The following is a 16,096-nucleotide window of genomic DNA, read 5'->3' as shown; positions in this document are numbered from 1 at the left end:
ATCTTCCTATGCTATCCAAAGATGCCCGGTTAGCCACTCTAGATCTAAAAGAAGCTTATCTACACATCCCAGCCAGAGACTCTTGCAGGAAATATCTACGCTTCAGGGCAGGATCTATGCATTATCAGTTCTCTGCACTTCTTTTTGGCTTATCCACTGCTCCCAGAGTTTTAACCAAATTCCTGGCTCCAGCATATGCTTTTTGCTGACAAAGAAATATTCAAATTTACCCCTACTTGGATGGCTGCCTGATTCAGGCAGACAGGAAAAACTGTTACACCTGACATTTGTAAAAGATCTGCTGGCCTCACTGGGGTACACTATAAACGAAAAAAAATCCAAACTAGTCCCCAGTCAGAAAATTGTATTCCTGGGAGCAAGCCTGGACACAGCATCCCAGATGGCATTCCTTACTCCAGAAAAACAAGCCTATCTGACAGGCTACTTCTCTCAACTGGCCCCCAGAACCCAGTTGTGCGCAAGGAAAATCCTGCAAGCTCTATGATTCATGGCCTCCTGCATTCGTCTAATTCCATATGCCAGACTACATATGAGGAAACTTCATTGGTACTTAAAAAGCCTTTGGTGTCAACATTCTCAAGACCTGGAAACTATTATACCTATGATACCTTATCTAAGGACAGATTTTCTTTGGTGGGCAGCACTTTCTTTTTCACAACCCCACGCCGCCCAGACCCTAACCACAGATGCATCAGACTATGCCTGGGGTGCACACCTGGACGGCAGGTGCATTCAGGGCCACTGGAGCCCAAATCAAATTCATCTGCACATCAACCAAAAAGAGATGCTAGCTGTTCAGCATGCTCTAACAGCTTTCAGACCCCTACTCTCTCCGGGGCCTCTACTAATCAAAACAGACAACACCACAGTGATGTGGTGCATCAACAAGCAGGGGGGAACCCATTCTTACCCACTATGCAGGCTAGCCATGACCCTTTGGCACACGACTTCAGCCATGCAGATTCACCTGCTAGCACAATTCCTGCCAGGCAACCAAAACTCTCTGGCAGACAACTTAAGCAGAAATCTCCTAGACCCACACGAGTGGCAATTAAACCACAGCACCTTCAGCCTCATAACCCAGAAATGGGGTACCCCGAAGGTGGACCTATTTGCCTCCCACAACAACTACCAACTCTGCAAATTCTGCACCAGAAAATCTCATGGTAAGGCCTGGAAAGTGGATGCCCTATCCTTCCAGTGGGTAATCCTGTCAATCTTTGCATTTCCCTCTCTACCTCTTCTTTGAAGGGTGTTACTCAGAATAAGGGAGGAAAGACCAAGAGCAATCCGGATAGCCCCAGCCTGGCCATGCCAGCACTGATACCCACTATTGCGTAGTCAGTCACCGTTGCCTCCATGGCACTTCCCTCAGATTCCAACTGTCCTGATGCAGCAAAAGGGAGAGTTCTTGCATCCACAGTTGCAGACCCTGAAACTGGCAGCCTGGCTTATTCCTTGACCTCTCCTCCAGTGGCCAGCCTAAGTAAGCAAGTCCTGGACGTTTATACATGAAGCCAGATGACCCCACCCTAGAAAATCCTATGCTGACAAGTGGAACAGGTATTGCTCCTGGATCCAGGATAAAGGAGCTGAACCAGCACAGCCCTCCTTACCTCTTATCCTGGATTATCTAGCAGACCTGCTTCACAGGGGCCATCCTTCTCTCCTATTAAAATCCATGCCTCTGCCATCTCTGCTCATTACAGCACAGAGCCACCTCTATTTTCACACCCCCTCATCAAGCAGTTCCTTAGAGGGGCTAACAACTTAAGGCCACCCAGAAGAGCCCCTATCCCTGCTTGGGACCTTAACCTTGTGTTGGAAAAGCTCAGCCCCCCCCCCTTTGAACCTGCAGCTTCAGCAGAGTTAAAATTCCTCTCTTGGAAAACAACCTTGCTTCTGGCCATCACTTCAGCTAGAAGAGTGTCTAAGCTACAAGCACTCATGGTTGTGGAACTCTTTATCATTTTCCATGCTGACAGGGTCTCCCTCAGGACTAACCCTACTTTCATGCCTAAAGTAGTCCCCAGTGTGGCTCTCAACCAATCTATTCATTTGCCCACGGATCCTGCACTCTCTAGATGTGCACAGACAGTTCAGATTGTACCTGGATAGGACTAAGTCCTTCAGGAAATCTGACCAGTTACTGATGAGCTTTGCAGCAGGGGCAGATGGCAAGGCCACATCAAAACAAACCATTTCCAAATGGATAGCACACTGTATCCATTTCTGTTACAAACACCATGGGAAACCACCCCCAGAGGGGGTCAGAACACCTTTCACTAGTACAACTGCCACCTCAGCAGCTTTTCTCAGAGGCGTCCCTACCAGGGACATCCTAGAGGCTGCAACATGGAGTTCTGTTCATACCTTCACCAAGCATTACCACCTGCCTATCTTTTTCAAATCCAGGGTAGGCTTTGCAATCACAGTCCTGCAGGGTATTCTAGCCAGCCCCAACTCTTCTTGACTGCCTCCACCCATTTCTTCAGCTTTGGTAATCAACTCAAGTGTGATGACTGCAACAGTGAAACAGGAAGAGCATAGTACAGTTGTGTACACTTACCATAAATTTAGATGTTCGAGTATATTCACTGTTACAGTCCTGGTTTCCCACTCTCCATCCCCCTTGTCTCTCTCTCTCTCTCTCTCTGTCTTTCTCTTCCTCACTCCTTACAGTGATATTTGGTATTTACTTTCTACTGGTGGTGTTATTCCACCATACCCTAGCTCCCTGTTTGGGGGCTGCTGACATTTGGGGCAAGAAAAACTGATGTAATGGAGTCGGTTGCCTGTTTTTATACCCCTGACGTTAGTCCTGGAGCGACAGCAGCCGACGCAGCAATACTAAGCCTGTGGTATTTGGGACGACTGAGAGCTACCCATGGCAGGATAACCCAAGTGTGATGACTGCAACAGTGAATACACTCGAACATCTACATTTATGGTAATTGTACACAACTGTACTTTCTTTGCAACTTCACTGTTGTCCCATATTTTCTCCACTTTTTGATGACTGTCTTCACTGTGTTCCATGGTATATCCAATGCTGTGGAAATTTTTTTGTACCCTTCTCCTGACTGATACCTTTCAATAATGAGATCCCTTTGATGCTTTGTAAGCTCTCTGTGAACCATGACTTTTGCTGTAACAGGCAACTGAGTAAATGTCAGGAATATCCTACTGTGACAGCTGAACTTTATTTGGGGTTAATCAGTCGCTCTTTATTTGATGGCATTTGTGTACCCAAGAAGACTGAATGTTGTAATTAAAGCAAAAGGTGCTTCAACAAAGTATTAGTTTAAGGGTGTGCACACTTATGCAACCAGCTTATTGTATGTTTTTTTATTTTTTTTTCTCCTAACAGATTTGTTTGTTTTCATTTGAATTGAACAGGTTATAGGGCACATTAAAGGTGGGAAAAGTTCTGAAATGATTTATTGTGGTCTTATCTTTTTATATCACTAAAACCTGACATTTTAACAAGGGTGTGTACACATTTTATATCCACTGTAGCTATAAACATATTGTGAGTGATTGGTTGAACCTAGTACTATGCCGACACCCATAATATTGCTGTGTTTATATAAAAAAACATGGAACATCGACACATACTGTTCATGCCCTAGGGATTACCCCACAGCAGGCTAAATTAGAAACAAATGTTTTTGCATGGGGACTGCTTGGCCCATGTGGAGAACTGTACCCCCACACCCCCTGTTAATTATATATACTAACTCTGAGATCACAGATTCTCTGGGGAAAGGGAATATTCCCTTACCTCTGGATTGCTGATGTCATGAACGTGCCAGCCACCTCTTTCTGTCAACCAAATGATGCTGAACACATAACGTCATCATACTGATCCTTCAGTTACTCATAGTAGCCATTGTTTTCACTGAACAAATTTGATTGAAACTCATTTGGACTGAATCATGATTGACTGAGAATTTTAAAGTAAACAAACAGTGATTCATTGTGTGTGTGTTTTTACTTTTCTCTACTGTTGTATGACCATGGAGTTAGTATATTTAAGTAATGAGGATGTGCAGGGCGACTTGCCCACACTGCGAGAAACATTTTTAATGTGTGTTTGCTCTAATGAAGTTTTCTGTGAAATGTGTAGCAGGGATTCTTTCTTTTTTTTTTTTGCTCTTTTCTCCGCTGTTGTGAATATGTGGTTAGTATACTTAAGTAAATGAGACTGGATGGCAGAGCCCCAGTAAATGAGACTGGATGGCAGAGCCCCCTACATGGGAATTACAAGAGTGCTTGCCCACCCCTGCACAAAAAAGCAAGCTTTTAAGATATATTTGGTATAATAAAGATTTTCAGGCAGATGTGATTCCATGAATTGATTTTGTAGTCAGATATGCTTTCAGTCAAATTTGTTCAGTCAGTTGTAATTCAGCCAAAGTTACTACACTGTTTACATTTGTATGTATATAATGTAACGTCACAAAGGGTTTTAAAAATAAAGTGAAAGTTGTTTGCCATCATCACTTGGTTACTTTCCAGAAGATCAGGGTTCAGCAGACCCTTCAAAAAAGCTGGACACCAGTGCATATAGATGTAATTGAGGATTAATGTTAAGAAGAGGGTGTATGTCTGAAGTGGAAATCCAGGCAAAAGTAAGAACTTAGCTAAAGTTAGCACAGGAATGGTGGAGAAAGCGAAATGTGTGATCATAATGGAGCTACATAACATAGTATATTTGCTAAGTTACAGTGACCAGAACTAGGAGTCGCCTAGAATGCTTAATGTCCAGTGTTAACTTCAGAGACCCAGAGGTCATATAAGTCTTGTCAAGAGCACTGATAAGTCTCACTGTGGAGTACAGTGTCTGGTTTTGGAGCCTACATTGCAAAATGGATGACAGATTAGTGGTAATTTTTCAGAAAAGGTTTAAGAAACTGGACAGTTCTAAATGAGAATTTTAAGACTATGAGAAAAGGCTTGCACATTAAGCATACACAGAAATAAAAGCAGTAGAAGGGTAGAATAATATAAGGAAATTTTAGAGGCAGATGGGAGCCTGGTGTTGAAGAGAAAAGGAATTGTGGAATTAGGAAGAATGGTCATAGGTAGTTAGCGACATAGAGGAAGTTTGTGATTGTTGTATGGAAATATTTGTGGAGAATGAACAGGGCCGTGGAACCAAATGCCGAAACCAGATTTACAGAGTAAGACATTGAAGGGAGGTCACAAGGGCCTCAGACTGTATGTTCTAAGGTTGTAGAATGTTATGAAGTGAGAGGGACAGCAGTACGGAGGCTAGCTACAGTATTCAGACAGACCCGAAAGGTCTTTAACCTGCTGTATGCTTGAGGTTCAGCTACTTGGTGACAAAGGTCCTTAACTATTATTTTGAAAATGAAGAGGTAGGATGGAAATTGTGTAGAAGTGGAGCGGGAAAATGGTTCAAAATGTGTACCAGAAACCATGTGGAAAGGTAGAAAAAGAGCTTAATTTAGGTTACACTAGACCTAGTATATTAGGCATGTTCAAGTAGTCAAAAGCATTTCTGAAGTGTAAGAGAGACACATTTTGAAGCCTGATGTGGGGAACCTTGGACCCAATCTTAGAAAGAGAGAGAGAGAGAGTGTGGTGGCTGTGTAGAAAAACCTTATTGAGGAGCTGGTAAAGATCATAAGCAAAGATACAAACATAACATTGCTGATGAGTGGATAGCATGCACAAAATGAACAGCGGTGTATCTGTTGAGAAGGGGTTGTCTGCCTTCAGAATACTTGTTTCTGTATTGGTGACATGCTGCAGGAGATTCACTTGACGATTCAGTGTTGCATTACCATGTTTCATGACTTCATTTTCATTGCCTATTGTGAGGAAAAAGAAACTGGTTATTTACTCACCATGTACATGCTATTTGTTCACTTTTTAAAATAGTTACATGTTTAAATTAGGAGAAAATGAAGATGAAAAGCTGAATGAGCTGATGCAGGAAGCCTGGAACTACAATAAAGACTGTCGAGCATTAAGAGATGCACTTCAAAGTCTTAGTTGGAATGGTAAGTGTTTTTTTATTTGTAATGCCATCTGACAGAGTCATAAAATGCAATGTATATCTCAGTATTTTTGTTTGTATTCTATATGCCTAAGCTTGTATGCAGTTTGAGTACTCTAGATTATTAAACTGTCTGATTGCTTAATTATAAATAAGGTAAAGACTTTCTTGCAACTTTCAGCTGCGTAAGTATTGCTAGCAAGGCAATAGGAATTAGTTAAAAGTGAAACTGGAGTATTAAAATTAGCATGGGCAAATTAGGCAGAACGAGACATTTTTATCTGTCTGTCATGAATTAGCCCTGCTAAGCTAGTAGCCTCTCTTCAGTGGAAACTGAAGGTGGTATTTATACTACTATGAGAAATTTAGCCAGGGCATCAGGAAACTTCCACTACTCTTTTCCAGTGTACAGGGACACAATTCTGTGTGGTGCTTCCTGTCCCCTGGTCCAGGCACGAAGCAGAAAAGCAAAAATGGAGGAGAAAGAGAAAGAAATTCTGTATTTTTTAAGAGAAAGAAGCTGTTACTCAAACAGCTGAGATGATAGATGCGGTGGAAGAAGAGTCAGAGGTTAAGCAGAGTACGGAGGATAGAGAGAAAAGTAAAGAAAATGGAGAAATAGTGTGTAAAAGGCAAAATGAAGGAGTTGAAGTGGATATGGCAGTTTTGGACGTGCTTTTTCAACAGAATTTTTTTGTATTCGAATCTGCAACACTGGAGTGTGTCGTTTCATTCTTCCAGTCAGCAGGGTTGCAGGATGTCTACTTAAACGAATTGATTGAACAGAGTGAGCCAGAGAGGAAAAAGGCAGCATCATGGGGCAAAATCATGGATAGAATACAGGAAGGAGGAAAAGAAATCCTACTCACAAACAGTAAAAAAGGTAAAAAATAAGAAGAGAGACAGGCAGAAGTAAGAATAAAGTGTCGGGTAAGAATAAGTAATAAGAAGGAACTGGACAGGTATGATGTATGGGACAGCATCTTTTCACCACTGGGTGTAAAACTCAGGGAGGTAAGAGCATTTATTTGCATTAATAAAGATACTTTTTGTGGCATTTTCTTTGAGGAGGTGCAATTCATGGAGAAGGTTTTTAGAGCCATATGAAAAAAGAGATGGAGCCATATGAAAAAAGAGATGAAAATACTTGGAACATGTTTGTAGTGCAGGCATTTAATAGAGAAGCCAAGAAGAGAATATACAATTTTGAACTGAAATTGAAAGAGACGACTTGAAAAACTATTTGAGAACTGTGCGTACAGATGTTTTGAACATTACAAAAATCTATGATAACAGAAGTCTATGGACTAGGGTTTGGGAATGTGGTGGTGTACTGAAAATGCAAAAAGACAAAATAATGCATTTGGCAAGTATAATTAGTGTGGAAGGGAATAAGGGAGTTGTTAGATATTGGGGAAAGCCAAAAACTTGTTTTTTGTGTGGTAAAGACAACCATTTAATCAACAATTGTAATAAAAGGAAATGTTTCATTTGTGGTAAAATAGGTCATGAAGTGAAAAAATGTGAATAAAAATGCATAAAGTGTGAAAAAAATAGAACATTCATGGATGCACTGTAATTATACGGAAAATGATACACAGGTAGCAATAGCAGAACAAAGTAGGACGTATGCATTACTAGGTAATATAGAAGAAACAAAACAAAAAAGTGATCGAGACTATTATAGGAATGGTAGTAAATGAAAATATAAAGGAAAAAAAAATAGAGAGAGGAAGAAGTGAGTAATTCACGTGATGAAGGGGATGATAAATTGAAAAAAGTTAGAAGAAGTATTGGAAAAAGAGTGAATGACAGAAAACGCAAATTCAAAAATATAGGTATAGGAGAAAATAAGAAAGGGAAAGGTTAAAAGTTACAAACACTATTTTACAAAGTGAAAAACCTATCCTTTATTGTAAGTAGTTTAAAGAATGTTCATCGAAGGCTAAGAATTTTGGAATATTGTAAAAAGCTGGATGTGGACATTATAGTATGAATAGATATAAGAATAACAACAGAGGAAGATAGAATGCAAGTTAATGGGCTATGGGAGGGCAAAGTTGTATGGAAAATAGGAGCTGAAAAATGTTCAGGTATAGCAATTTTACTTGATTATATGAGTTTAAATATGCAAGTAATAGTAGTAGGTGAAGCAAAACAATGGAAGGGATGCAATTAATCCAAATTTAAACGTAGATCCAGATAGCAAAAAATCCAAAGTCTTCAAAGTAGTAAAAACCAGGTTTATTCAAATGAGACGTGGTGAGCGCTTTCGCTAAAATAGCTTCATCAGACCATATTACATTTCAATCAATAAAACAAGTAGTTTATATACTAGAAAAGGGCGCCAATAAAACAAGCACTGGTTAAAGGGATATACCTTAAAAACAACTCTTAAAACACAAGTCTTAGGGCATGACTGAGTGAATACATATGAAAATGAAATGAATAAAAAACAATTCATTTGTGAATCCTAAGCCTCCTAGACTTTAACATTGGATGTATAGGAACTTTACCATTAAGTCCAGGGGGTACATCAGCCCTAAATTTAATAATCCAATTGATCTCACGGATTTCTGTATAGTTCTCAACATCACCCCTCCTATATGTTCTGGAGATTTGTTCAAGGATCCTAAACCTAAACTCATGGTTAGGTCCACAATCTTTGATGTGTTTGGCAAGTGCATTAAAAAGATGCCCTTTCCTGATGTGATAGGCATGTTCACGTATCCTATCTCTCAGCACCCGATTCGTTTTGCCTACATAGTAGGCTGGACACGTTGTACAGGATGCCGTAGATAATGCTTTTAATAGTATGCTGGATAATGTTCTACAATATGAGCGACGCCTTTTTAATCAAAAAAGAGCGAAACTCCAGAGGGACAGTTCTGATTTTAGAACGGGCCAAATTTTCACTTGGCCTAGGCACAATGTAAACGTTGGTAACAATAACAATATAGCTAGCTTTGAACCTCATGTAAGAAATGTTGTTGATACAGCTCCAGTTAATGTCGTTAATTCTGTTGCTTGTTCAGAGAACGCTAGCTTAGCTACTTCTGATGCTATAGTCATTAATGACATTATGAATGCAATTCCAACTACTGCATCAAGGGACAATGTTATTATTGATAATGATATTGTGACAACACACTCAGGTAGCAATGAGGGGACTCGTCCCCCACCCTCCGAACCCGTTGTTCGAAGGAAAACCTTTAGTTCAGCTGTGGGAAGGGATGGTGTACCTTCCAGCAATGGGGATGGGACTGTCACTGTATTTTCAGCGGGTTCTACACAGTCCCCTAGTAACAAACTCCCTTTTCCCATAAAAACTTACACCAGAGAGGAGAGGACCCGATCCAACAGCAGGGGGCGTCACAAGAGGAAGTTATCTCCGGACACATCCTCCAACCGGAGCATCAAGAAAATGTGGGAGAGGAAAAAACAGAGTTAGTATTCAATTTGTCTAGCTATAATTTGAGTAGTCATGAGTTACAAGTACTTTCTAAAGGCCTCACATTTATTCCCAGTATGAGCAGCAGGTTTGAGGAAACACTGAAGGATTTTAAATTATTTATTAGGAACCTCTCTCTGAAAATTTTTTTCAAAGAGTCAGGTCCGTTGCTATCTAATGGAGTCCTTAAGAGACCGAGTACATTTGTTCCACCTGTACATCCGCTAGTCGCAGCTTACAGTAAACTAGTGGAGGATGACATTTACAATATGGGTGGAAGGCATACCCAACACAATAGGTACAGGCACAATTTGAATTTTAGACAAAGAGAAGCATTAAACACTCTACGCAATAACCATGACATTGTGATTCGCCCTGCAGACAAAGGGGGAGGAATAGTTGTCTTTGATGCAGTTAGATACCAGACTGACATGATACATATGTTGACGGATGAGAGGTTCTATGAACCCATTTCTGAGGAAAACGTAGATATTATTATCCATAGGGTTCAATCCACACTCTCCACTTTACTCACCAATGGAGTTATAGATCAAGTGCTCCATGATTTTCTTCATGTTGCACATCCACGTCTACCGATCATCCAAGGCCTCCCGAAGATTCATAAAGATCCAGTGGCGCCTCCTATGAGGCCGATAGTTGCGGGCAGGGGGTGGTCCACTGAACCTCTCTCCATCTTCGTTGAAGCTCAATTGAGACCTTTGGTTGAAGCCAATACTTCCATCCTTAGAGACACTAAACAATTTTTATTAGACTTTTATGAGTTTGTGAGTTCCTGCATGAATGTAGATGACTTACTGTGGGTAACAATGGACGTACAGTCCTTGTTCACGGTGATACCCAACGTCGAGGGGCTTGACATGATAGGTACCCATCTTAGGAGACTAGATTCTTCTTTAAATGTTGATTTAGTACTTTCACTGTTGGGTATTGTCCTTGAATCGAATATTTTCTGTTTCCAGGAACATCTTTATCTACAACGGGATGGCGTAGCTATGGGCACTTCATGTGCCAATAGCTACGCCAACCTAGTAATGGCTGAATGGGAACACCAACACCTTTTTCAGAATGAGTTATATAAATTATTTGTACCTTTTTATAGGCGTTTTGTGGACGACCTATTTTTGGTTTGGAGAGGTACACCCACACAATTGAGTGAATTTTTTAGACAAATTAACAACTCTCTGTGGTTTCTTAATTTTACCATGGAATGGTCATATATAAGTATTCCGTTTTTGGATGTATATGTGGAAAAGTTACCAGGAGGGATAGTTAACACAGGATTGTACCGCAAATCAAGCTACAGGAACACCTTGTTACATCGTTCCAGTATGCACCCGGGCTATGTCTATAGCAATATAGTTCAAGGACAGTCCATGCGTCTGTCTAGATATACACCATGTGATTCCTACTTCACCACAGGGTTAGAAGATTTGGGTAAGAGATTTAGAGAACGTGGTTACAGTGCCCTAGATGTCAGCAAAGGGATGGAAGCCATTACCACCCTAAGAGAAAATAGAGCCACGCCATACTTCTCTGAAGGTGCCTCCAGGTTTTATACTGATGATAGGCCTGTACAACAGCCTCATGACCCTTCTGCACATGGCAATAATGTGATGTTCCCTATTTACTACACCAGAGACATTGGCACAATCAAAGATGCCCTTATTAAACACTGGCATGTATTGTCAGTAGATCCTACTGTCAGAGAACTAAATGGAGACAGACCTAGGTTCGTTTACCGTAACAAAAAGAACATTAAGCAGTTGTTATGTTATCCTAGAACACGCACCATTATCTCGCATACAGAGGGACCTTATATGGCACCCTGTCATAAGTGCAATTTTTGCTCTTACATTCATTGTGATCCAGTTTTTAGGTATCCTTATGGGACTGGTGCTTATACCATCCGGGTTAAGGGCAGCTGCATGTCAAAGGACGTGGTCTATCTAGCATCCTGTACAATGTGTCCAGCCTACTATGTAGGCAAAATGAATCGGGTGCTGAGAGATAGGATACGTGACCATGCCTATCACATCAGGAAAGGGCATCTTTTTAATGCACTTGCCAAACACATCAAAGATTGTGGACCTAACCATGAGTTTAGGTTTAGGATCCTTGAACAAATCTCCAGAACATATAGGAGGGGTGATGTTGAGAACTATACAGAAATCCGTGAGATCAATTGGATTATTAAATTTAGGGCTGATGTACCCCCTGGACTTAATGGTAAAGTTCCTATACGTCCAATGTTAAAGTCTAGGAGGCTTAGGATTCACAAATGAATTGTTTTTTATTCATTTCATTTTCATATGTATTCACTCAGTCATGTCCTAAGACTTGTGTTTTAAGAGTTGTTTTTAAGGTATATCCCTTTAACCAGTGCTTGTTTTATTGGCACCCTTTTCTGGTATATAAACTACTTATTTTATTGATTGAAATGTAATATGGTCTGATGAAGCTATTTTAGCGAAAGCGCTCACCATGTCTCATTTGAATAAACCTGGTTTTTACTACTTTGAAGACTTTGGATTTTTTGCTATCTGGATCTACGTTTAAATTTGGATTAATTGCATCCCTTCCATTGTTTTGCTCTACGAACATCTAGTGTTTTTCATTTTATTCTTTTTTGCTGTTCACAGTAGAGCATTCACTCCGTTTGGCCTTTTTGTCAAATAGTAGTAGGTGACTTTAATTGTGATCTAAGACAAAAGAAGGGGCAGAAGTAAAAGTTATTGTTGATATGGTTAAAAGGTGTAAAATATTTTTGTGGAAAAACAAACATTGGACATACAGAGGGAGTAATCTAAGAACCAAAATTGATTACTTTATAGCACCACAGAGCTTACTACAGACTTTTCAGATCATGCAGAAATCTGGGTAGAATTTCAAGAAAGAATTGGTTATGTAAGAATAGGGAGAGGTATAAAAAAATTAATGAATCAGACCTAAATGAGCAAGTAGAGGAAACAGTACATCAGTTATAGATAGGTCATATAAATATGAGAGAATTTTATAAAGACTGGAGAGACTGGTGTATTAGTTTGAAAGAAAAATATAAAAAAGAGATATTAGAATGGCAAAGGACAAAAAGAATACTAGATTATGACAAATGTTATGATGACATGACAAATGACAAATCATTATTCAAGTTTTTAGATGTATAATAGACAATAAGGATGAGCTTCTGGAAAAAGAAAGAAGGTTGTATGAAATGAATCAAGGACAAATTAAAAAAATGTTATTTAAACAAAGATATTTTTACAAGAAAAAAAGGAAGAAGTAGCACCATATCTATATAAAATGGTTAAAGAAAAAAATAAGAGTAATAAAAGAGTTAAGGAGTGAGGAAGGATGTATAGTGAATACACAAAAAGAAATCATGCAGACAATTAAAAGGCATATTCTCAAAACCTTTTCAATAGGCAACATGAGAAGAAAAATTGATAGAACTTAAAAAACTAACTGAAGTAGATAATAAGAGAATAGAAGAAAAAATTACAATGACAGAATTAAAAAATGTATTGAACACAGTAAATATAGAAGCAGCCACAGGTTTAGATTGCCTTGAATATTTAATGTATAATGACATGCAAGAATGGCAAAAGGAACATTTTTTAAAGTTATTGAATGAATGGTTTGAAGAGGGAGTAAATGACGAAAGAATACGTATAGGAGCAATGAAATGTATAGGGAAAATGGGAGAAAAAAACACATAAAAATTAGAGACCCGTAGTATTAAATAATGTAGATTATAAGATCTTTATGAAAATAATAAAAAGAAAAAAAAAGTAAAGTTAATAAAATACTGACTGAAACAATATTTGGAATAAACTGTTAATGTTAATAAGAGAATTGGTGGATGATGTAATAAATAGGAAAACTGAATTGAAAATATTAGTCTGTGACATAAAGCTTTTGTTAAGATTCAGCATGAAGCACTATGGAATATCTTGACAGAATATAACATAAGTGATAAAATAATCAAGGTGTTAAAATCTGTTTATAACATGAATAAAGTAAAATCTTTGATGAATGGTTGGTTAAGTGAGACTATAGAATTAAAGAGTGGTATTAAGAAAGGGTGTCAAAGCACTGGGGTTCTGTGGAAAAATAAAATATATTCAATGTAATAATGAGCAAATGGAAATTTTGTGAATAAAATTTGGTAGTGAACAGCAAAGAGTCACACAGTGGAAGGATATGATATTTAATAAGAAGTACATGTATATTTTGGAGAACTTTTAATTAAACTTTCATATAAGGAAAAAAAGTGTATTTAATTCAGTGGTATTATGTAAAATAGCACATTTGGCAAGTGTATGATTCCACCAGAATGTCAAAAGGATTTATTGAATGTGTTATTTACATTCATATGGGGATTTATGTTGAATCCTATAAAAAGAGGAATCTTGCATATTAATAAAAAGGAAGGAGGTCTGGGTCTAGTAAACCCAAATGTGTACATAGGGTCATTAAACTTATATAAAGTATTAAGAGAAATAAAGAAAAAGGAAATTTGGTAATAAAAATTAAAAATAATAAATAAATAAAAATGTAGACCAATATGGGAAAAGCTTAAAGGTTTAAAAAGAAGCAAATGACTCACTTGCATGGAAATTAAATTACATCAAGAAAAAGTATTACTATGGAAGGTTGATTTAATAAATTTAGACAAGAATAGAAGAACATTGTATGAAGATATAATGGAAGATTTTTATTATGTGTGTCCTTGGAAACAGCTAGAAGGAAAAAAAAGTGAAGGCGGTAAAAGCAAGAATGAAAAGAGGTGAAAAATATGTAAATTGTACAGATTTTTTTATGGAGGTTATCTGTAAATAAGTTACTGGTAAAGGCATATATGCAATGTAAATCAATAAAAGATAAAATTTGTATATATTGTGGGAAACTAGAGACTACTGAACATTTTTTTAAATATAATAGCGTGAACCAATTATGGAAAGAAATATGTGATAAAGACTATTTAAAAGAACTTATAAATGTTAATTGCACAAATATCGATATAAAAATATGAATATTATGGAAACATGAAACAAAAGGATATAGATGAATTAAATAATAAATTGTTCTGTGTAATATGGATTATATAGTATGAAAGAATGAATGAGATAAAATATAATGGGTGTTGTCAGAAATTTTGAAGAAGATACGATTTTGGTTGTGCAACAAAGTGTGTGGGGGTTGAAAGTATAAACAAAACTGAGTTGTTGAAAATGTATAAATCACTTTAAATAATTGTAAATATTTGTAAATAATTGTAAAATAGTTTGTAAATCTTGTATATAGAATGTATATATTGTGTTTTGTGATTTTAATAAAAGACTCCTACTGTGCTCTGTTACTTCTACCCATACCTTTCAACCTCTCAGTGCAAGAAATCTGGATAAAGCCAGAAATAATGGGGGGGGGGGGGCAAGGCCCAAAAATATGTACAGATTTTAAATATTGCTCCTATAAACTTAGAAAGTTGCTAAAATAACAGGTTTTACATTATGCATTTTCTGAAGGATGTAAACTCTGTAACTCAAGTGACTTTCATTAGTATTATTTTGAGACATCAATCCTCATTGTTTTGCCAGACAACCATAAATTTTAATGTGGAACTGACCAAAAATATGAGGCAAAAATCCAGACATTCTGCAAAAATCTGGAAAATTGGGAGGCATGCTTCCACCTGTTCTACCACCAGCTCAAGCAGACGGGGCCTTGGTTTAATGTCCCATCCGAAGGACAGCACACTCAGGAGTGGAGCACAACCCTCATGCTGCACTGCAGTGCAAGCAATCAATCTACCTGGTGTGGGAATAGAACCCACAGCCTTCTGCACCAAACACGTGTGTGCTACCTGTTGCATCACTGACACTGTACCACTGAAGCTTAATATGCAAGTAACAGTAACATTTTGAGGCCCATATTTAATGTCTCCATACTTTCACATCAGGGACTTTTGTATGATAAAGTGCATTCTTGGCCAGTTCTGTGGTGTAGATGAAAAAGTGTTGAGTGCAAAACTACTGATCTGAGTTCTGTTAGTGGCCTAGTTGCTGGAGGAGTCTTCTGGGGTGGGAGAGGAATATCCCCTCTGTGAAATTAGTGGTTGTGTGCTGTGTAACATGCGTAATATCAAGAGTCTCCAGTGGAGACTAGGCAACTTGCAGGAGGACTCTGCCTTTCTGGGAGTCAGGGCAGACTGAAGGGGAGGAGTCTGCTGGTAAGAGAGGACTGGTAGTCTGAAGGGGGCGGAGTCTACTTGTAAGGAGACAAGGTATTCTGAAGGGGAGGGGTCTTTCTTTAGGGAGGGAATGGCAGTCTGAAGGGCTGCATAACCTTAATGTGCTATACCCTTTGCATGCCTGCCACTTAAGCACTGCAAGGCATTTGTAATGAAGGTTAGGACATATGCAGAAAAAGCCCTGTGAACTGTGCAAATTATGCCACACCAAGATGGTCTGATCTCATTGCTGACTCTTGCCTATATGGAAGCTGTTGCCTACCAGATGGCCCCAGAGCTTGTGGTCTTGAGCTGCGTATTAAGCTGCTTGGGATGACCAATCCAG

The 16,096-nt window shown here is 38.6% G+C and overlaps 1 protein-coding gene across 1 annotated transcript in view; it reads left to right on the top strand.

Annotated features, from left to right (window-relative positions):
• Nucleotides 1-16,096, top strand: part of MAPKAPK5 (MAPK activated protein kinase 5) — a 1,432,063-nt gene that overhangs the window by 1,343,441 nt on the left and 72,526 nt on the right. The window contains exon 13 of the mRNA XM_044068618.1: nt 5,949-6,053. Within this exon, the coding sequence (XP_043924553.1) occupies nt 5,949-6,053 (105 nt within the window). The remainder of the gene's footprint in view (nt 1-5,948; nt 6,054-16,096) is intronic.

Source organism: Protopterus annectens, chromosome 4.part0 (assembly GCF_019279795.1).
Source record: "Protopterus annectens isolate FY-2018-M chromosome 4.part0, PAN1.0, whole genome shotgun sequence".
Lineage (NCBI taxonomy): Eukaryota > Metazoa > Chordata > Ceratodontiformes > Protopteridae > Protopterus > Protopterus annectens.
Note: the sequence above shows the minus strand (reverse complement) of the source record. Positions and strands in the feature narration are given on the sequence as shown.